General features: G+C 40.5%; 1 protein-coding gene across 1 annotated transcript in view; it reads right to left on the bottom strand.

Moving 5' to 3' along the window:
- Window positions 1-295: 295 nt before the first annotated feature.
- The window catches only part of KIT (KIT proto-oncogene, receptor tyrosine kinase), a 56,759-nt gene continuing 33,109 nt past the window's right edge, over window positions 296-23,945 (bottom strand). The window contains exons 7-21 of the mRNA XM_087736256.1: window positions 23,764-23,879; window positions 18,246-18,360; window positions 16,848-17,041; window positions 15,653-15,759; window positions 15,434-15,560; window positions 15,070-15,174; window positions 14,872-14,982; window positions 13,158-13,308; window positions 11,248-11,336; window positions 10,772-10,899; window positions 7,424-7,546; window positions 4,593-4,704; window positions 4,393-4,492; window positions 3,628-3,733; window positions 296-2,476 (exon numbers count right to left, since the gene is read on the bottom strand). Coding sequence (XP_087592382.1) covers window positions 2,351-2,476; window positions 3,628-3,733; window positions 4,393-4,492; window positions 4,593-4,704; window positions 7,424-7,546; window positions 10,772-10,899; window positions 11,248-11,336; window positions 13,158-13,308; window positions 14,872-14,982; window positions 15,070-15,174; window positions 15,434-15,560; window positions 15,653-15,759; window positions 16,848-17,041; window positions 18,246-18,360; window positions 23,764-23,879 — 1,810 coding nt within the window. The 3' untranslated portion in view covers window positions 296-2,350. The remainder of the gene's footprint in view (window positions 2,477-3,627; window positions 3,734-4,392; window positions 4,493-4,592; window positions 4,705-7,423; window positions 7,547-10,771; window positions 10,900-11,247; window positions 11,337-13,157; window positions 13,309-14,871; window positions 14,983-15,069; window positions 15,175-15,433; window positions 15,561-15,652; window positions 15,760-16,847; window positions 17,042-18,245; window positions 18,361-23,763; window positions 23,880-23,945) is intronic.

Here is a 23,945-nt window from a genome sequence, read left to right as displayed (position 1 = left end):
GTATCCAAGTTTCCGAGTATTTGTCCCATATATTCACAGGTAAAGAACTTTCATAACAAATAAACATTACGGTTTTCTGGCACACATCTGCAAAAATGTTTCAGAATGCCAAACTTGACCTCTGTGTGGCCAGACACTGAGGTTTTGCTTCAACCCAAGAATTTATTGACTTACATGAAAATATTCCATCTCAACATAGTACACAGCAGTATTTGAATACATATTTACAGATTTATTTGAACTTTTCTGAACTGCAATTCTACAACCAAGCAACATATCCAGAAGTGTTTCATAAACTTTCAAACACTTACATATTTATACATATAGTTTTTGCATATATATATATATAAAAAAATATTTTTGAGACTCAAGGACTGAGGAGAGTCAAAAGGACATTATTGCTACATTTCCATATTTACAAAAAAAATGCATAAACCCATTCAAAACACCAAGCCATTGCAAAATAAGTTTCAAAAATCCCCAAATTATAAAAATATAAATTTCAAGAACAAAAAAAACCCAAACCTCTTTCAGCTAAGTGTCCGTAAAGTACCGAGACATCTATAATTATAACAACTAGTTTGTCTACAGTTGCTCTGAAAGCCAACACGTTACAAAAGAGCTTTTATAGCATTAAACTGAAAATGCTCAACAAGAAGTATGCATAAGAGTGCCTCCAAACAACTGGCTAACTTTGGAAAGGTGCAACAGCCTAAGTAAGTTCAGTGCAAATGGCTAACTTTTGACTTAACTCTGAAAGACAGATTCCTGTAAGAATAAACCAAATACACAGTCACAGAAGGAGCGTGGTATTCAACATAACCCAAAATATACTACCAGTGTGTGTATTTACAACTACCTTGCATTTGGGCAGTTAGTTACACATTTGAACTGCATGTAAACTCAACCAAAATCCTGATAAAGTATAAGTTATGGAGTGCTTAAGTGCATTGTAAATAAATAGGTACTTAACTAGTACTCTGCCTCTGACAAATGCTTCTCTCAATGCCTTTACTAATTTCTAGGGAACAGAAACAAAGGAAGAAAAGAACTAGCAGTGTTTCCAATGGGAAGAAAAGGGGTTAGAGGATACGTGAGCACAACCACAGATACTGACCCCAAAGCCTCACGTCTGTCAAATAAGACTAAAGGGATTCTTTCTTTTATCCAATTTATAAATTCAGCGCTTCCCAATTAGGGTCTTCTTCGTTATGATCTCTGGACTACTATAGAAAATGAAATGACACAGGGTGGGGGGAAATAGCCCTTTCCAGTTAGCACTATCCAAGCCTGCCTGTGGGAAAGATTCACCTGGGTAGGACAAGATAAAGAAAGGGCCCCCAGGAGAGAGTTTTTTGCCTCTGCTCTCGCTTAGATAAGATGACTCGTTAAACGGCCTCTCCTCCAGACACACAGTTTAGTGGAAGCAGCCCTCCTCCTCTATTTTGACCAACTTGGCAGGGCCCACCTATCTTTGGTGAACACTTTTGGACATGACTATTAGCAAAACAAGCATCAAGGCCCTTGGGCTCCCAAGGCAGGGGGGCGCAGGAGCAGTTCAGGCTCCGTGGTGGGGTGAGACCCAGTGATGGGCAGCTCTGTCCCTGGCGGGGAACAGGCCAGCGGGAAGTAGTGCATATACCCACAGAAACCTCACAACCTGTCTGCGAGGCTGACAGCGCAGGTGGGAAATAAAGATGAAGATCCACGCTCGTCTCCCCTCCTCTGGTTCAAGCCCCAGAGCTCCCAGGAGGGTTAGCTGCTGCGCAGACCAACTTTGGAAGGGGCTCAGTCCCTTCACCTCTCTTGCTCCGGTACATACAGCACCCTTGCTGGCCTCCAACCTACGACACCTGCCTGGGAAAGCTTCTCAGGCTTGACTGAATGTGAAAAGGGGTTTGCAAAGCCATTAGCTTCATATTCATTTATTTCTTAAATTCAGCAAAACAAGATCAACTAGAAAAATGACTGTATGCCTTCTAGGCACAGATCCAGAGAAGGATCACTGCAGATGTGGTCTGATCTGCAGTCATCTCATTCCACACCCTGGCTCAGGATTTCTTTTGTTGGTTGTTTTTTTTCTTCAGATCTGGCTCTCTACTGCAAATACACACAATATAGCAAAATATATACAGCTTCAGTTAACATTGCAATGATGCCTGTAACCGTGCTCAGCAGATTAAGCCTATGTGTAACAGTGTGTGGTAAAGGACAGTATTACAACAACGTTTCAGCTACACGGTGGTAGTAGTGAGTAAAAGTAAGAGAAATTATTGAAGTCATCCCTCTCTCACCCCCTGCACAATACAAACAGCTAATACATCTGGGCTCCTCTTCTTCCAGACGCCACTCAAACGTCTTCGCGTACCAGGAGAGGCTGAGTAGATGAAGCACTGCTACCCACCGAGTTAATCCTCACCGAGTGATCTGGAGCATTTCCTTGACTGGAAGGTGGAGTTGAGAAGTTTGCATAAACCTGCAGAAGCCAAAGACCGGTGTCAATACTCTGCAGACCGCTGCATTCAAGCATACTTGGAGACCTCTCCTTTCCTAGCCTTTTCTCACTGTGTAGCACACACTGCCGTGGAAGGATTCCAGCTCAGGTGTTTTTTTGCAAATCTAAAGAGAGTTTCAAAAGGTCTTGGGCTTAACTGCTCTTTTAAAGAGTCAAGAACCTCAATCTCAGTTACTAATAGGACTGCAGGTTCCAACTGCATGCCAAATTTCAACTGAGCTTGAAAAAACCGCAGCTCAGGTTATTGCTAAACTCCCCTAGAAACCTCACTAATATTTCCTTCGCATTCTTGCTTTTGTTTTAGTAATGCCTGCACCTGCCAAAAATACGCTACAGGATGCAATCGAACACCAGCAGCTTTCAGTTTCCTCTTTTCTCAAATTGTCAGGAAGCCATGTACTCTGTGCCAAAACAAGGCATCCAGAAGGCAAAAGGAAACTTTATTTTTAAACCAGGTTTTAAACTTACTTTTTTAAACCCCAATAACACACAATGTTATTGCGAGAGAAAATCCAAGTTTTCTGATGTGCCTCCAATTTTTCTTTGGACTGTTTTGCCCAGTTACCCTCCCAGAAAAAGCTTTTACTAGGGAATGGTCGAAAGAGCAGTGAATATAGTTTGTCACAACATACCTCCAAGGTTATATAAATAGAGCTACGGGAAGCAAGTGAGAAGAGACAGAAGAGCACCAAAAGCTCAACCCCTTCATCCAGAAAGCTTTTCTAATAAAATCTAAACATACTTCACTTCTGAGATGTTTCCCAGATTAATAAAACTTTTCATAGTTTAAGATAAGATGAATTTATGCAGTACCCTTGCATTTTGTAACATCAAAATTGTTGTGTCAGGTCTATTTTGAGTGAGAAACATCAAGCATGCAAGGAATCTTCTCCAGCTGGTACATTTTGGGTATGGGCTTAGACAGCTACTGTCTAATGGCACAACTAAGCAGAAGTGAGTAGCATTCCTACCACCCAAACTGACAGTGCAAAGCTACATAAATAATACTGGAAAATTAATGAAACATCCAGGCTCTTTGCTCCTCACAGCTCTCGCCTAACGTCTTGCTTGAAACTGCTTTGACTCCAGAAAACTGATGATCCATAACTTACCCGGGGGGCATTATCTGAAAGCTGCTGCTCTATCAGCTGTACAATTTGTTTAAATGTGGGTCTCTGTAAAGGATCAGCATCCCAGCAACTCTTCATTATGTCATACCTGCAAACATACTGAAATTAAGTACCGCTCATGAGGAAATCCTTAAAGCTCTTATGTCGCCTCCATTATTATTTGAAAGAAAAGTGTGACCCAATCCCCCAGTTTGCCTTCTTTAAATGACTTTTGAGAATAGAAATAGTGCTGCTAACACCTGTGCTTGTGACAACAAAGGACTCAATACTAAAGGGAGTTTCTGGACACAGTTTTCTTTGACAGCTTGCTAAGTGCCAATCCATTTAAAAAACAATGAATTAGGCATGGCATGGCTCATAAAGAAGATCAGTAGCCAGTCCTCTTGCTGTCAGGAAGTACAGCACAAATGCAGATGCTGTACAGTCTGGTGATACATCTCACTGACTACTTTATCTGAATTAAAAATGTTTAATTATGTTCTGTGATCTGTCAATAATTTATTGACACGGAGCAGATGCCATGACAAAGTGATCAGATGGTACAAGGCATGAGTGTATTTCATTGCTTGTAACAACACAGGCATGTGTTCCACTAGTTAAGAGTACATGAATTATTTAAAATGTGAAAAGAACTTAAAAAAAAAGACAACGGGTCAGCGCAATGAGCCTTAATGCAAGAATGAAAGCTTCCCTTCCTTTGCATCATTGCTGACGTTTGGTGATTAGAGGTGCTGGTTGCTCACTTACATTTCAGGCGGTGCACACTCAGGGCTGAACATCCTGTATCCCTCCTTGATCATTTTATAGAACTTGGAGTCCACGGGCATCCCTGGATAGGGGCTGCTTCCTGTTGAGAGAGCACATGAGCAACATGATTTCTGCATGTGCAGTAAAACCAAGATGAAACAGAAATCCCCTGTAGAAGTATAGATCTTGAAGGAGCTTACCTAAAGAAAAGAGCTCCCAAAGCAATATCCCGTAAGACCAGACATCACTCTCAAAGGTGTAGACGCAATTGAAAATACTTTCAGGTGCCATCCACTTCACAGGAAGACGAGCCTTTCCAGGGAAAAGGGAATAAATTAAGACAATGGATATAAGGCATACAAAATTTACAAGACAAAATTAACCTTTTTTACTTCTTATGTGCTTTAAATACTCATTAAATCAAGAAATAGAAGTACCCAATCAAAAATGGAAATCTCAGCATTTTAGAGTCTCTAAGTGCTGCATGGTTATTGATCCACCTTCCTGTGGGTCTACCAAACTCATGTAGTTACTTGCACTCTGATTTTCTGTATGCTGTGTGATTCCTTCTGTCTTGTTTATAAGGAATGGCAGGAAGTCAGAGCAAAATAGTATATATGACCATGGCATGGTTCCTTATGCAAACGTGCAAGTCTACTTCCATGGGCTAGCTACCATAGGCACACAGATGAGATTCACATAGTTGAGATGCTTCAAGGCTTTAATCAACAGTTAAGACATCTGCTTTAGCTCCTCAGTGTATCAGAAAAAAAAAAAAAAAGAAAATTCCCATGAAAGAAATATATATTGACATTTTTCGTTAAGTTTGTGTAGGGACAGACATCTCTCAGGACTGCTAACTGGAACAGAGGAAAGGGTACAGAAAGCCTTTGGATTTGCTTCCACCTTCCTCTCCCTACTTTGCCCTTTCCTTGTCTGACTGTAGGAGCCAGTCAGGCTTCTGTCCTAAGCACTTGCTCTGCTGTGGGAGAAACCAGACCTCTTCCTTTTAAGTGGTCTTGCAACAACATGTCCAAAGACCTATTTCAACCATACTATAGAGAAGAGCCTGGATGTCTTGTAGGAAAAGGACACCCAACAGAAAAGGAGGTAAATGGAAAGGAAAAGAAATGAGGTGGAGAAAAGGCAGTATTTGCCATGGGCTGGCTCACCAGAGAGGCAACCAGAGTTGTTTATTTCTTGAACAACACAGACAGCAAACACTCCTCCTGGTCAAGCCCCTAGCCGCTGTCAGCAGCACTGCCTCCCAGCAGTGTCCATGGCTAGCGATGCCCCAGCACTCCTGATCTGCTTTAAGATCAGGCCAGATGCAACCAGACGCCTCCCGCAGCCACTGCTTCCTCTCTCCCCAGGCAGCTACAGCCTATCCTCCTCTGACCCTTTCAGGCTACATAAAATCCTATTGTCAGGGAACTCAGGAAACTTAAAGGGTAGCCTAGACGTGTAGAACTTCATTACTTACTGTCCACTTCCCTCCTAAGCTGCTGGTCTGCACTTCCCACTCCCAGGAGCCAGCTCCTGTCCTGACCCTCAGCCTGAACGCAGCTTTCTTACATTAATGCCACTTAGTATTTTGCCAGGACAGCCATTCCTGAATTATTTCTGCTCCTGTTGTTCCCTAACCTCAACTTCTAGGCACTCAATGGCTGGTACCAAGACTGTTTTTGAAGACAAGCAATAAACCCTTCTGTCCCGCAGCCTAAAACAGGGGTGCTGTACTACATCAGTTCCCCATCAGGGCCTGCTGGGTGACAGCAAAGATCTCTCAGATACCTGAGGTGCCATGGACTGACTGAGGTTAACCAAGCATGGCAAAACACTTTGGTGAGAGATGCCCTGGTGTTGGATTTTCTCTCTTCATCAGCTTGCCCAAAGCCTGGATAGGCAACCTTTGGTTTGTGTCTTGTCAAGTCCCTAACTAACGACCAGCCTCTGACCATGCAGCACTCAGCAGGGCTGGGGAGGAGGGCTCCCTTGTTGAACGTAGATCTTCTCTCCTTTGAAAAATGGTGCAAGTGAAAACATGTGTGCTCTGAAGGCAGCGGATGGCTGCATGTACCTGACGCAGGCTTACAACATTAATCCAGGCAGCGCAAATCAGTTCGAGATGCAAAATATCTATACTCTGTATCACACTTCTCCAGTTTAACCACAGACAGACTCAATTTTCTTTTGTAGTAGGGCTCCTTTTACTGCACTAGCACTTTAAAGGGGACTTCCGAGTACTGCCAAGGTAATCCGCATCACTTCAAAGTGTCTTTGTATGCCTGCAGAGGTCTAGTACATACTAGTGTAATCGGTACTCTTCTACATAGGAGGTTTTAAACTTTTCTCATCAAAATATAGTGTCTTGTTCCAACCTTATTACAGGGTTTGAATTACAGCTGCAAGTTAAAGCTGTATGTTACACACACGAGGTTAAAATCTGTATATGGAATCAGATAAAACCAAGGCTTTTTTGCGTCCCATTATGCCCTAATAAATACACACTTCAGAACCCAGCTTATGTTGTCTGAGTGATGCTTTATAGCAACGAACAGGATGCAAACCCCTGATTATTCAGATATTTTAAAACTAAACTATTTCAGTAATGGACAAATGTAGCAATGCCCAGAGAAAAAGTTTCAAAACAATAATATTAAAGATTGGGCTACCAGAATATTCCAATAGCAAAACGTGCAATTACTCACAGAACTGTAATTTTTAGTACATTCAGATATAACAGAAAGACTGGGCGTTATACTGGTGCAGCAAAAACATCTCCTCCACTACAACACACATTCAGATACCAGCACGTTTTTTCCAGTATAACAACATGCATATACCAAGGGTTTTGTCAGCAAACACATCTATGTCAAGAATTGCCCCTCCTAACATTCCTGACCAGCATGGATATATACCAGAATTGGGAAATCTAGACTTCTGCCTAAGAAAGACTTCTCTTTGCAAGTCAAGACAACAGGAACTCCCCTAACTTAAAACAGTTGGATAAAGTATCATATATACTTACGTTTCCTTTGACCACATAATTTGAGTCATTCCTTATGTCTCTTGCCAGGCCAAAGTCACAGATTTTTGTTATCCGACCATGAGTTAGAAGAATATTTCTTGCGGCCAGATCCCGATGAATGCACTAAACAACAAACAGACAAACAAACAAAGCTATTTTATAATATCCTTAACAGGCTGTTGCTTGGTTACATGTTTACTTAGCTATATAACTTAATGCATTATGCATTTTATGGCAAGCTGAAAGTCATAATGAAGCCATTTATTAATAAGCTTACTCAGATGATTAAACATTCTGGTGCAGTATCTTTACTATCATGACATTGATCCACATGGTTAAGGTTGTTTATGCATTTATTTTAGAAAAGACCACTTGCAGTCACTTTGAATTTTCTTCCACATTTGCAGTTCAAGTTTAATGTACTTTTTCTCTGACTTTTTCTCAAAAAATCACTGGCTTGTTTCCTAACACAGGGCACATTAGAGGAAACTGTGGTTTTTTTCTAAAATAATTCCAACCTTTTATTAAGTAGCTATTGTGGTTGAGGGGAAAGTGCTGAAAAGCTGAAAATACGGAAAATTACGGTAACAACTTTAAAGTACACGAGTCAGGAAACTGAATCCCATTTCAAAAATACTCCTCTGGAAGACTTGAATTATTAAGTACCTAGGAGAGTTTTATAAGCAGGCCTGAGTATTTGAAAATACTGGAAATTTTCACATGCCAGTATCTTTCAATGAATAGTCATGCATTTAGTGACCTAGTTAGCTTATATTCCAGTTTTCACTTGAGAAGTGTGCATGTGTTTGTAACTGCAGCTCCAGGAGTGTGCCTGAGTTTCCCAGTGGTTGCGTTTTCTTTGTATGCAACTGTGGAGCCCACGTGCATTTGTTAAGAGAATGGAGGCAGTTCTCTAACCAAATGATCTATTTTTCCATCTGGAAAGGAGAGCGTTAAGTTCCCACTGTACTGACGGTATACAGTACACAGGCCACAGCTTTCCAAAAAATAGCTGAAGATGGTTCAATTTTTCTCTTCATTTTTTTCCTTGAAATACAAAACTTTAAGAGTTCCCTACAAAAAATTACTTAAAATATCAATAATTATGCAAATCAAACTCAGAAAATGGTAACTGCAGGTTGCATAAGCATAAGCAACTTAATCTCTGTCCCTTTTGCGTGCTTACATGAGGAACTATTATGACAACTACTGACTCTCCTTCACCTCCCAATCCAACATATTCTTCACTTTGCTTATGAAAATTACCACACTGAAGCAGTAAAGTGAAGGAATGGCCAAGCATCCAGCATGTCTCTGCCTTGTTCCTCCAGAATCAGTGCCGTTTGCACTGAATAAAGACTTTGTCCATTGGAGGAAGCCCTGTCTTGTGATTAAGGCACCATGTGCTTAATAAGGGAATTATCCCCCCAGGACAGGCTCCTACCCCAACTCCTGCACAGAGGCACTTTTATGCCTCTGAGCCTTGATACACAAACAAGTTGCAGAAGAGCAGCTGGGTACTCAGCACTGTTGGTCTGCATGGACCCTCCTTCCCCAAGGGTGTGAGGCAATCTGAAGCATCTTATCCATCAGTCCAGACTACTCTGCATTTACTAGCTGGAGCTAAGTGCATGTGTGTACACAATGACCAAAGAAGACCAAGCACAGTAATGTGTTAGCACAGTGCAACTTAATTCTGTGATAAAGCCGCTAATTCTGCACTGCCAAAGCGATACTGCACATTGCTTCCCCATCTCACAGCCAGGTGGTGTTACATTCATTGTTGCCTTTGCTACTCAATGCCACAGTGTCTGTTTGTATCAAGGGAAAGACTATACAGAAAATAGTCACCGGGAATGATGCATAGTGAATCCTGGGGCTATTCTACAGGAAAATAAGAAGAAATAAAGAATACGTGTCCTAAGCACTGGATGTTCTGAATAGTGAAGGATGCAGGAGCCTGGTGAAAACCATTAAAATCTGCAATATAATGTGTTTGCCTGTCAGACCTGTTTTGAAGCTGTTGATAGATGCAAAATAAACTAAAGGGTTTGGAAGGAGGAACAGTGGGGGAAAAAAACAAGTGCAAGAGCAAGTTTTAACGTGGATTTCCTTTGGAGCAGAATTAGAGTGACATTTCCCACTACTAACACAGGATGCCAGGATTACCTTATTTTCCCTAAATTGCCTAAGTTTGGTTTTGCACTTTATCCAAGGTGCACCTGTACTATCCTCTGTCTATACTAGTTACAATTTTTACATGTTAAATGGCATTATTCCAATAAAACATAAGAATAACCATAGGAAGATCATAATTATGCTGTGCTTAAGGCTTCTATTCTTTATAAATCCCTTTCTGTTATGCAATATCTATCCTATGAAACCCAGAGAAATGTCTATTATGCTCAGGGTAGGCCGTGAAGATTCTTTGTGGGTCTCTAGGCTGATTTTACCTTTCCAGAAAATTAAAAACCAAGACATATCCTGTGCATTAAGCCATACTACTAAAAAAAAAAAAAGCACACAATGTGATAGCTCCCCTGTTTAAGGCAGTATTCTGCATAAGAGAAGTAGCCAGTGCAGCATTGTTTAAAACTCATGAAAATAGATAGCTTTGCAGCTGTCTTCATACTGTTCTTTAGTTTGTAAACTTTCCAGCAGTGCCACAGAGAATAAACCTTAAACTCTTGAGATTTAATTGTTTTTGAAGGCATCCACATGTCGGGTTTCTGGTTCTTTCCTGAATTCCATTTCATTCCCATTACTAACTCCTCGGGGTTCCTGTGGGTTTCACTGCCTCCGAAGCCATCAGGAGTTCTCATGAAACTACCTGTGTGCTCCAGGAAGCAAAGGAAGGGATGAAGACCAAACCCGTAAGAGGCAGCACCCAAGCCAGGCAGGGTTCAGCTGTGCCTGCCGTCTCCCAGCACATGACATTGTTAATCCGTGGAGCCTCGGGGTGCAGCACACCTACTCTGCTGCAGTTCCTCTCTGTCTCTTCTCTTGACATTTCTATGACTCGTTTCTGTTCATGAGCAAGGCCACCAATTCTATCAGCCTGAACTGCAGATACGCAACAGCACTGCTTCTTGTTGACTACTGTGCACCCTGTATTCTGTTTTATGGGATATAAAGGACCACTTTTGGCCAATGAGCACAGTACGGAACTCCAACATTAGTCAAAGCTTTAGGTACGAGAAAGAGCATATCAATTTGCAGTGCTTGTTGAAAAGAACACAGAAATATTCAGCTTTTAAACATGTGGATCACACCAAAACACTGAAAATGATGCTAAAGGAAATCAGAAATCTGCTGATTCTGTCCAGCTCTGACAAATTCTTAGCTTACGTTTTTGGAGGCAAGGAAGCTCATGCCCTTTGCCACCTGGTAAGAAAAGCTTAGTAGATCTTCGACATCTAGAGCAAGTTCATCATCTTCCAACATAGAAAGGGTAACATCCTGATCGGTGTAGGATCCTACACAATATAAACAACAACAGCTTTTGAGTGGAGCAAGCGTAATCATTTAGAAACAGAGTTGTCTTAACGTTAAACAAAACAGTGATCTGAATAAGTACCAGACTAGAGTCATATAAATAGCCCACTGCCAAAAAGGAAAAAATAATCCTGATACTCCATTTAAGTGTGGAGAAATATAAGACACTGTAATTTAGCACACTGTTCTTTCTCAAGCCTTCTCATACCAATTAATGAGTTTTAATCATCCCATCCATGAGAGGAAAGTATGATAAAACTGAAAAAATTCCTGAAGCCCCTCTCTCTGCAATGCCACCAGCAAACAGAATTCCGTGTCACTGTACTCACCAGACTTCACTGGTCGTTTTTTATCAGCTTTTGGTGGGACTGCATATGACACTCCTGGTTTCATGTCCATGTACTCACTGGCAACATCGCTGTTGAGGCAGCAGATGAAATGAAACATAGTTTAGTGAAAAAGGTCTCAAAAGTAATCCAAACAAAAAGCCAAGGTTATGCCAACCTTCTAAATATAAAGGTATAATATAAATAATGCTTTAAAAATGAACAGTAGATTAGAAACTCATGGGTGTGTAAAAAAGATGAGGAAAGGCCTGTACAAAAAGAGAGGTTTGTCAGTACAGCTAACGATATATCTCAAAGTTTGGAGTTTGGCTCAGGTGAGCAAACAAAACTTTTCATACGTATACTGTTTATACAGACTTCACTCTATAAATTAACATCCAGATGTTTCACAGGATCTGCTAGTGCTTCCTCCTTCTGTTTAGGCCAACTTCTACCAGAATATTTCAGCAACTCAAGTGGCAATTGAAATGCAGAAGACAAATGGTAAAAAATGTTAAATTCAGAGTTTCCCAAGTTCCAAAGGGGATTCGTATGTATTTTGAAGAATCAGCCAAGGCTTGGGACAACCATCTGCTACATTTTTTAAGTTTAAGTTTTCTTATTGCTATATATAATTCAAATGTACAGATTTTCATACTATATGGTTTATAAATATACAGTTAGGCACCTTTAGAAATGATAGATGTACTTTGGCGTTTTTCACTTCATTGCCATTAGAACTCATATACATAGCCCTCCCTTAGACTGAAATATCTGTTTAGTTTATGAACAATAAATGCAGCCACACAGCTAACATGGAAAGGAGTAATGAGATCACCAATAGTTTTAGTCACCACCACAAACACATCTGACGCATTTAGCAGCTGCAACTTTACAGTAAATACTAATATGAGAATTTGGTAAATACTCCACCGTTAATACCTCAATTTACAAAATGTGCTAAAGCAGTGAGATTCCTGCACTGAAAAAAGGGCACAGCTCCAATGGCAAATCACAGATTTGTGTTCATCACCTCAGTGGTCCCAACCTCTCTGGGTTATCACCAGCTACCCATATATTGCCACAGCACAAACAGCTTCACCAGTACTATGTCTTGCTGCGACAAAGAACTTTACCACCTCCTAAGGGTCTGCCTGATTCTTTTGTGTCTGCTAACACAATTACTTTATTGCCCCATTGGGGCAATACCAGACTAAAAATAAAAATGGACAGGTATTGTAACAATTCCTACATTCTGCTAAGTTATGTCTCCCTCGCTTTGCAAAGGGAAGGAGCGAGCACAAAATCTGCTTGGAAACGTACTTGGAAAGAGCTCTGGGCTGGTATCTGAAACAGAGTGGTTAAAAATATACAGATGAAGTAACTGAAAAAAGCCAAAGTACAAGAGCAATCTCAGAATCGTGACACGGGTCGTGTCATCACAAAATCTAGCGAGCTACTGCTGGCAGCTTGCCTCTGATACCGTAAGGTGCTGGTTTGATTTTGTAAGAAGTCATTTCTGAAGGCAGGAACTTGGGAGAGCTCAGAGTATTAACACCCCAACACTGGGGGAATTGTCATTCAAGCTGCTAAATGAGCACTGCCAATGTTTAACAGGAACGATAAACACAAATACGTACAAAGACTGGAGCCAAGGGGTTGCATGAAATAACTACAGGAAATTTGATAAAGAAGTAAAACAGAGAGTGTATACAATCAATTGTGCTGTGTTAGAATAAACCACCCACTGTACAAATCGTCTCTTTACTTAAATTGTTTCCTTGCACAGCAAAGAATCTTCAGAGCCTGCTGCATGAAAGGTGTCTCCACATTTCTTATCCCTAATAAACTTTGATATCTCCTCCTTCCCAATCTTCTAAAAACACAAGTACATTTCAGCAAGTCATACTTACGCCGCAGGCTCTGCCTGATGCAAAAGGTTCTCGTAAACTGCTGTTTCTGCATGTTCTTCATGTTTTGGACAGATAAATGAATCTCGTTTCCGTCTCAGAAAATTTAAAAGATCACCATAGCAGCAATATTCTGTAATGACCAGAGTGGGCCCTGTAGATGTATGTGAGATTCAGAAAGCAGGTGAGTATCATTTTCATAGCAGAAAACCTTACATAAAGATAGCATTCAGCCAAGCACACAGGCTGGGCTATTAAAAATCACACTGCCTAGCACTGTCTAGACTTGAAAAGTTATAGAAAAGTAACCCGGCATCCTCCCTTTCACAGATCAGCACCTATTGTCCAGCTAAAGCTGTGTCGCTCCCAATTAATTTCCCCACCACCACCTCAATAGCATTGCATTGTACAAAAATTAAACAAATAAGTCCTTTTTCTCTTTCTTCATGTGATAATGTTTCTGGCCAGACACATCTGTTTGATTTTGCTCACTTCCTGAAGGAAGTTATTTGTTCCAAACGTTAGAGTAATTCAAGCTTCAAACATTAATCCTTTTGATTCACTTCTGTTTACAGTAGAGCTTCACACTCCTTCAGTAATGTTTTGGAAATGATGTAGAGTGTTATATTCTGCAGTATAATAGGAAAAATTATTCAAACAGAACAGCCTACTGCGACAGAAAACTACATTGCACAAGGTCTTAGAATATTAAAATGAAATCGGAAAGGAGAATCAAGTCATCTCCAGCACGGATGTTTATAGATCAAATATATGTTTTCTGAGTGAATGACTCCAGCTATGGCCCTTGAATATGTAATTGCACTGAGTGTTATTTCATCTGTAAGGTTATTCTCTACCATCGTTTCCTAACCTCACTAGTTTATTTCCATTTTTCTGCAGTTAAAAATTGCAGCTTTCGTAACAGCAAAAGCAGTGTTTGTGGTGGGATTTTCTTACAGATGCCACATTTTTTCAGCTGAGACACACATGCACTCAGGCCAGTGAGTCTACCTTGTCGACTGCTTAAACAAAATTGTTTCATCCTATTTTTAAATCACTACATGTGACATCTTTCATATTAAAATGCATATATATTAAAAATATAGGCCTGTATCACTCTGTATTGACACTTCAGCTGTTTTGTAGCTTTTACTATGTATGAAAACAGTTATTAAGTTAATATTAAATGTGAAACATTTGGGTTGTGCAATAGTTTATCTGGAAAATTCTTCTTCCCAACTTTCTGCGCTTAGAATTTGTAACTTCAGTGGTGCCTTAACAGATAGATTTACAGTTTAAACAGAAGGCTGGAAGACTATACAAGACAGGCCTGTTGACTTCACCTTGGATACCAACAAGGAACCAGTTCACGTATCTTTTCTCATTTGTGAGAAACACTGTGGTTGAGGAAAAATCTTATGCTGTGCAGTCTGTCATCTCTCAAGAAGAAAGCGCACAATGGCTCACATGAAAGAAAATAACAGCAACCTTCCTTTTTAGCTGCAGCTACAGTGGTCTCATTACTGCTTTTAGGATGAGGCTAAAAATCTAGATTCAGTAATTCGCAGGCGATAGTCACGATGATCTGCAACCTGCCTAAGCAAGAAATGTATTTAAGATTTCTATACTTAGTGGCACTGTATTCTTCTTCACAAGGTTCCTCCTTCTGGCAATAAAAAAGGAACAGAAATAATCAATAATCTGTTGATAACCCCACCTCCAATAGTGCAAGCTCCAAGCAGATTCACGATATTAATGTGGTTTCCAAGGTAACTCAGCACTTTAAGCTCTGACATCAAGGCTTCTCTTTCTGTTAAATGGGCACTTGCTGCAAGGCAAAGGACAATGTTCAGTACGTAACACACTGACCAGAAGGAAGTGAGAAAAAACTGTACAGTGTATTACAGTAACTTACGTTTCAACATCTTTACTGCTACTGTCATAGCAGCATCAGATTTAAATAAACCATAAGCAGTGGCTTCAACAACTTTTCCAAAAGCTCCAGCACCAAGGGTTTTACCTAATAACGCAAAACAAAATACACTGTAATGACGTGGAGCACTTCTTCCTGAAGGGTTCAATATTTTATTTTACGATATCAAGGAAACTATTGTAGATACGCTTGCTTGCTTTTTGTCCCAAGGTAAGTATAAGCAATTACCACTATTTGCATTATTGCACAACGTTTTTTTGACAAAACCTTGCTGTGTTTGACCAAAATCTCATATGAGACCTGAAGGTTTCACCTTGCAGATGAAGTTAAATAAATCTAAACTAACCAAAACTCAACCGGTTTCTAGGAAATTCCCATTTGTGATCATAAGGAAGTTGCGTTGGGTCTATGTAAACATAGTTGTTTCCATTTATTTCTTCAACAACTTTCCACTGAACTTCGTATTTGGGTTTCTGGAAAGGAAAGAGAATGGCTGTCACTACCGAAGCCTCCACAGGCAGCTCACGCACTTTCCTAACTCAAGCAGAGGGGCTTCTGATTTTACCTGCAAATATATGTACACCAGGATCATGACTACGATGCACATCAGTCCTGCAGCAACTCCAAATGCGATTAGTAAAGGGGTGAAAAGGGTATGGGTACGGATTTGTTCTGGAAAGGAACAGAGAAAATTCTGCTTAAATACTGAACAAGAAAAACTATATTAGAAGATGCAGGTGAAAACCTTTCCTTGGTTCTTCCTTGTGAAACATGGTTTGGGGTTTTGACTTTCCCAGATGTGCTCCAGGTATATCAGAATGGCTTTCCTGAGTGAGCTGCTGGGGACAGAGCTGGCACAGAAACTGTCCAGTTTGTTGGCTTGGGAGTCTCAGCTTCATCATTCAGGAGACGTGACACCAAGATCAATTAATGCAAGGTGTTTGCATGATCTCAGTCAAGTTAGGTTAAAGAAAGAAGCTTTTTTCTGAAGTCCTAATTTCTCCTCTTTTCTTCTCCCCAAGTATGATCTCTAGAGCACAGGCTTTACAAGTAGAGGTTGTGCCAAGTAGCGAAGGAATACCATTCCAGTAAAACCCATCTGCCCCAGATCTGGCTTATTTGTTTATATGTTATATCTGGGTGTAACAGAGAAAAAAGAAGCAGCAGAACATTTGATTTTGCAAAGAAGAGCACAGATTTACGAACACATTTCAAGTCATCTATGTTCTAGTGCTTTTTTTCTCCCACAAACCCACAAATACTGCTACAAAACTCATAAGCCCTTTTGCAGTATGTTGTTCCTTCTTTTACAACAGCAGGGCCCTTAGGCTCCAGTCAAGTTCGGGTCCGCATTTTCCTGAGACATTGTAAAAACATTAAAAAAATGCAGTTTTTCCTTGAAAAAAAAAAATGATGGCCTAAATAGTCAAAACAGAGAAAGATAGGAAAAGAAAAAGGGAGAGAAAGAAGGAAAGCCAGTGTAATGCTGTAGGTGGTTTGCTCCTGTGCTGCACAGACAGAAGAAAACCAGCTAACTACTGTGCTGCAGATCTGGAGCTGTAAAAAGATGATACCACAATATTCACTAAAAAATTAAAGCAATGCTTTGACAGGCAGAACATGTAACGTAATATATTATCATAAGCTCAGCCACAGTACAATAAACTTTATTATGGCAAAGGTAACCCACTTAAAATCCTCTTAGGGAAAGAGCTGAATAGCACCCACATTTTATGGTCTTTATTCACTCCAGCCATTACCTTTAATAGCAAAGTTGAAGAAAGCAGAGCTCCTGTCCCCATTGCTGGAGGCCTCGCAGCACACGGTGCCGGTGCTCCTGAACATGCTTGCGTTAATGGTGCTTTCAACCAGGATTCGTTCAAATGACGGCACTGATGAATTTGTGTAACTGATTTTGACATCCATGGGGGATATTGTTGGTGAATCAAAACACCTGGGAGAAACAATACTGACAGTTATCTGCCATGGATTGCTACCTGGAATGGATGACAGGTCCTGCTGTTAAGGCAGATAGCCACTGCCAGACCATCAGATAACTAAACAACACTGCTCTACAAAGGGGTTCAGCTGAAGATCTTATCCTCAAAATTTAGTCTACTCAACAATGTCTCATTGTCTTCTATGTAGTGGGTGAAATGGATACATACACCAAGCCTGACCCAACTGGACACCATGAGGTCTTTGCGTTTGCTTTTGCCTAGAGATACCTACAGGTCTGTAAGTCCACCACGGGTTTTGTACTGTTCAACCTGTATCTCCAACTTCAGCTTCAAGCAGTTGTGGTCCATTACCCACTCTTGAAAACTTTCCCCAAGCATAATTTTATTACGGCACAAAAAAAAATCCATGATGTACATACAACACCATCAAGCTTATATGCAGCCAGAAAATAACCAGTTCTGTTGTCTCAAGATGCTGCCTCTCCTTCATATGTCACATATTTACTGCATGAACACACAGCTAAGATAAAAAAAAAGTGCTATTTAAAAAAAATTAGGGAAATAACAATTATTAAGGCATAAAACAAATTACGCAGGTGGGAGACCCATGACTTGCTAGTACGAGATCAAAACCTTAAAACATGCTCCACAAATGTTCACTTCACAGTGAAACTCTACAATCTTTTTAGCAACATGGTAAGTAGACATCAGGTTTTATTCATAATAACTCCAGACTTGTTTACTTGTCGTATGCTTCACATGAATAGAAATCTAATTACTTTATGTCTTGGAAAATTATACCCTTACACAATAAACCAAAAGATAACAGCCATATTCACAAGTGACTCTGTGATTGTCATTCTGTGAAACTGCATACAGAACGTGTGTCATTTGGGGCCAAACTGATAAAAACCTTAGCTAGCTTGCAGCAGAGAGAAAGTTTGGCTTTTACTTTTCTGCAGCAGAAAACATTGGTTATTTCCCTTTCAAGGACAGAATGCAAAGGGGAATAATGAAACATACCCCTGCCTTCCCCTCAAACCACTGCAAATAATGCAATGCCAAAAATTATGGAAACAGTGATGCAACATTTGAACATAACTGTTACTGAGTCATTTTATGTTCTTATTTTTTAATTATAAATTGGGTGTGTTGCATGTAGAATAACCTTTGGAGACTCTGGTTTACTTAACTCACCTCTGCTCCGTTCCCGGGGAAAAATACCAGTATATGGTAGGGGCTGGGAATCCAGCTGCTACGCACTGGAGAATACCATTGCTAAGTATATCCAGAGTGAGAATCTCTGGTTTCGCTGCAATAAACAAAAACGAGAGTCACACATTAGGGGAACACAGAATCTTCATTGCCACTTGCTCTTCATCCCAGCAACTTGTGTGCACCATCATCTGTGGAATTACTCAGGTGAACAGAGCTTCACATGTTCAAGGGTGTCAGGGTCTGAATTGGTGTCCTGCAAGCACTGACCATCTGTGAAAATATCAGTTCTTACACTGAATGCTTGGGCTGGATTTCAGAACACCTTACCTCCACTGAGTATCTGGTTTGATGAAAGATCCTAAACCAGCAAAGCCCACAGCTTAAACAACCCAAAGAAGCGTGTGCTTGGAAAAACAGTGCAGTTCCCGTTCCTAACCAGTATGACTTTACCTGCCTGTAAAAAGGACAGTTTCTTCACAGTTATAAGTGTACTAAATCTGTCAAACCACATCTCTCTTACATCTGTCCTTTGTATTAAATATTACCACCACAGCCAGAAAAGGAACTACAGTGCAAGGCAACCAGTACAGAGAGAGTTCCCACAGAGGACATACGTGCCTCTAAGATACCACTACCAAAACTCCCGACTGCCTGACTCTCTGAAACACTGCATGCAGAGGAAGCTAATATTTGGCTGAATGTATTAGCTTTCCAAATGATAATTCATGATTGCTTTGGTAGTTTAGAAAGCAATCCGGCCAGACAATGCCTCCTGCCATGTCCTGCACCAGAGCTGGTGCTGCACTCGGTTCAGGAGCTGCTGTTTTGAGCACGGCAGGAAACCAGAGCGATCAGGTGGACTTTACAGTCATTAGTTCAATGTCATAGGCTTCAGCCAAGGGCACCACCAACACAGCAAGATGTTTTTCTTGGAGAAACTTGCATTAGAGGCCTTATTTCCCATAACTACCTTAGCTTCCTTGCAAAATCACCCCAAAAAAAGTTAATGGGAAAAAAAACAGACTATATTCCAATGATGCTGCTCACCTGACAGGTACAAGTTAAGAGTCCATTATCAGTTAATATAACTTTACAGAAATGTAAGATGAACTTCTAATATCCTAGGAAGTTGTGGAGCTGTATAGAGTACAGTGAGAAAACACAGATTTATTTCAGATAAAATCCATGTACAAAGACTGCACGGTGTTAGTTTTTAATGAATATTCTACTTGCTGATTAAATTAGAGGCAATAAAGCACATGTATATTCTCAATCACATAGCATCTCCTCATGACTCATGTTACAGGAACCGAATGTTCTTTCATTTCTAAATCCGCATGTTGTGTTTTATGGAAACACCAAGAACCAAACATTGTTGCAAAATGTTGAGAAGGATTTTCAGCATTACTCATTTGGTGAGGAACTTTTTGATAGTGCACAGCATCTCACCCAGCCTCAGTGCTCATGGAATACACACAATTCACGTTTCCGAAACTCCTATCAAAATGGTTGGATTGTGAAATTGTAATTAGCTCATTTACTACCCGTGTGCAAGCAATATGTTTAGGTATATGCTATGTTTTAGGCAACGTTACAATACAATGTAACTCAAGAAATGAGAGAAATGAAAAGTCAAGTATAAGAGGAAAACGAACATTAAGCCCCCGAAAAACTATTGTGTCAGATTTGGGCTGCATCTAACACTCTGAGTGAGGGAAATGAAAATGGCCATGTCAGTCAGGCTTTTTCTGCCATAGAAAACCAGTGCAATACAAGCCTGCCTACACAGCCGTAAGTCCATGTGGACTCATCCTGCAGCCCAGCAGCGAGGGCTCCAGCCCTGCTGCCACGGGAAGCCGAGCTGCAGCAGCTTTGGGAGAACAGCTGACCTGAGAGCAGCTCTACCCGTGATGTCCCTGGTGAAGCACTTCGATGTGTCAGTTAGTGCGATCAGCCTCTCTCCACTAGCACAGACCGCTCCCAAGCCTCCCTGGCTCAGAGGAATTAAGGGATGCGTTTCACTTGCAGCAGCAAAGAGACCCCCACAGCTCCATACCCAAGGGGATCAAGGTGGCTGCTACCACCGTCACCCCGGGCTGTGTGTCAGCACCTGCACCCCTTTCTGGCAGCCAGAGCTTCTTCTTCATCCACCAGCATGGGTGCTCCAGGGGATGCTGGAGCAAAGATGGGCTGGCTTTGGCAAACAGATGCCAAGCTGCCACTGAGCATCTTCTTTAAAAGACATTTTACTGTGCTAGATTTTATGACTTTCACTGCCTAATTACCCCTTCTATCAGACAGGCTCTTAATGACTAGACTTTGCTTACTGTTTTGACTTTAACCCTTTAAATATTTAATGTTTCATTACATTGGTTGGCATATATGCATATAGCCTTCCATAATCAGTCATTAGATGTCTTAAACTTCTAATTTCGCTGAGTTTATTAACTGCTTTTCAGCTTTTATTAATGTTGATTTTGAGTGTAGCGAAGAGGATCTATCCTACTTAATAGGAGGCCGCTCCTATTTTGTCACAATGCTCTGTATAATGTTGTGCATTTAATTGCTTTCTATTACTGATTTCCTTTTCCTCATTGTTAACAAAGTAAATGTCTAACAAGTAACACTTAATATGTATTGTCTGTCATTGCAGTCAAAGAGAGAGGGCTTTCCTCCTGAAGCCACATTTTCTGGATCAGAATGAATCTTTTTATAATACCACGGTGACTCCTCATTTGTTCACTGCATATTCCAATGACAGAAAAACGGCTGAGCTTGATCTATAATACCACGACCAGTTTTCTCTTTGCAGCATGAGCCCCGACTGCACAGGTAGTATTTTTTTGACTACAGTTAAGCCCAGATATTATTTTGCACTAAACTAATTGCTAGATGGACTCTACCTTGCCACTCTGGTGATTTCTACAATTTCTTAATTGTAACTCAATTCAGTATGCTGCTTGTCAAGTTGTAATTTTCTTTTTGGCTCCTAATTTCAGAGCTCCTTCCTTACTCACTTTATGTCACATTTACTATGACTGACTACATTACTTTTTTAAGCAATTTAGTATTGTTTCAGATTAACATATGGAATTACTAAAAGTGTTTAAATCCAAGGCAAGTATTTGGAAAAATACTGCACAGATTAACATATGGAATTACTAAAAGTGTTTAAATCCAAGGCAAGTATTTGGAAAAATACTGCACAGGGATTTTCATGTCTTTCAGCAAGTGCTTCAGCATCGATTTTTGTTTATGTACGTGAAGACATTCTCCTGATTATGAATCCTGTTTTACCTGTTTGATTACTTTCTGCTGATTACTCGCCCAAGCCAGACGTGTAAACATCACGAGCTACATCACAGCAATTTATGTAAAATCCCCACTGACAACAATGCCAGGTCAGGACGCACCATGCGATCAGGATCTGACCCACCCACACGTGATTCACCTGTGGCAGTTACTCTGCGATGTCAAATAACATGGTATGTTGTCGTGCAGTTTGTGTTTCATACCTAAATGATGAGCATTTTACTAGCCACTGAAAACAGGTTCTTTTTCTTAAAAACAAATGCCTAGAAGAATCAATCTATTTCATCATCTCTTTTCAAAACAAAAAAATATTTGCAGGAGCTTAGTCAAAGTGCCAGAAGAAACTCTTTTTGAGTCAACTGTGTCAAATCCATTTGCTTCAGCAATGTCTGCAGTCCACCCAGAGCTGCTGTGCATGGTAACCTGGGCTCTACTGAGACAGCTTAAATGTCTTCATTGCATCCCAAGGCTGATCTTACTACTTACATAACCAGTAGCTGAAGCAAGAGGGGAGAAGACTGAATGCTGCTGGTTGCCCAGACAAGCCATTCAGAAGAACTAAGCCGTCCACGCTCCCTCCTGCCTTGGCCATACTGCTTCACCATGCTGTTCTAAGTCTGGTTTCCTAACCATGACCCACAGGGGTTTTCAGCTTTTATCAAGCAGCAGATTCCTCAAAAGTGGCATGACAGAGCTCTGCACAGAGAACTGACACCTGATGATGACAAAACTGTGGGTTGGGTTTTTTTCAGTTCTTGTGCCCAGACTGCTTCCAAGCAGCCTGCAGAGCCTGGGAGAGCCAGGGCCCCATGAACAGCCCCTTGCTCCAAACACGTGTATGATGCTGCAAGTCGGAGAACACCATCCAGCCTCGTGTGAACTGATAATTCCACAGGCAACCTGCAATTTCTCCCATTCCTTCCCAGAAATGAAAATTCTGGCTCAACAATTTGCTCCGCTAATCTGTAAAATAGTAGAATTATCCCTCGTGACTGTAACCCACACTCATCCATGGTGGAAAAGGACATCAGAGGTCACAGTGCTCTTGTCTCAGAAATCATAGCTAAGAAATGGAAAAGGCACAAGAACACAAATTACAACATTCACAGATGAAGGAAGAAATGCCATGTTCTGAAAGGAGCCCAAGTGATATTTCTAGACCCAAACTATGGCATTGCTAATAGTGATGCTAGAAATGTTGACCTTCAGTGATAAATGAGAAGAATTCAGAAATTAATATCTAGGATTTTGTGCATTTGTGCAAATCTCAACAGTCCTCTGCATAAGCCTATGTCCAGAGAAGGACACATTGCTGCTGAAGCATAGCAGCACCACAGAACTGTATTTGCAGCACATTCACTCACTTTCTATACAGTTCCTCCTGCTGGGCTTGAAGGCATCATTCTCTACCTCGCCTTAGTTTCTCCAGTTTGCCTGCAGTCCCCTCCTTGTTTAATTTTCCTTAAGCCTGGCCTTTAGCATCTGTCAATATTTGTTAGCTGAGAGCATGAAATGCTCTAACAGGATGGCTCTGCTAAGAAGGACAGGGTTTCCTGAAGGTTTCATTGAATTACTTTTGAAATTTCTATTCTGTCTTGAAGAACACTGTTTGGAACTGAGAGCAATGCTCTTTTTTTACAAGCATGTCCCAAAGATGACAGCACACGTATTTGTAAAGCTATGCGAGTATCTCTAAAACAATGGTGATCTGTATTACTATACGGAAGTATTTAGATGCCAAACTCTGCATCAAATATACTACATCAACTTTTTGATGTACAAAAGTTAAAGACAATTAATAGCTTAACTTGGCTGCCAAAAATGCATATTATAGTCCCTGCATATCTTGCTCCATCTTAACTTATCAAATGTTTATGGTACACACTTACTTTTGAGATCATCTTTCCAGGTGCTACAGTTTTTTCGTATATAAACTATCTATCTGCTCTCCAGTAACCTCTGGAATACATTCACTAGAATGGAAGGTCATGCTGGATAGTACGTGGATTTGTGTAAGTACTCTGCACTTTTATATCTTGACATTTAAATAGCTTTCCAGCATGTGCTTCACTTCAGAAAGCCTCTCATATGCTGAACTACACTGTGACATCTTGTGCATACATTATGTTGTATAAAATACAATGAGTGTGATAATGAAATATTTCAGACTGTTCACTTTACTTACTTTTCACATAGACATTAAATGTTACAGAGGAGCTGGCATCAGAATTGGACACAAAAAATGTGTAAATGCCTCCTTCTGTTCCTTTTAATCGGGTAAGGTGAAGTTCACTTGTATAACTGTAAAGAAAAAAACTAATCATTACTGATGCTTACAACTTGCAGTGAACAGGCAATTGCTACACA

The sequence above is a fragment of the Nipponia nippon genome, unplaced genomic scaffold, assembly GCF_047370975.1.
Source record: "Nipponia nippon isolate SJK-2023a ecotype South Korea unplaced genomic scaffold, ASM4737097v1 scaffold_6, whole genome shotgun sequence".
Classification (NCBI taxonomy): domain Eukaryota; kingdom Metazoa; phylum Chordata; class Aves; order Pelecaniformes; family Threskiornithidae; genus Nipponia; species Nipponia nippon.
This window is presented reverse-complemented; position numbering and strand designations above follow the sequence as displayed.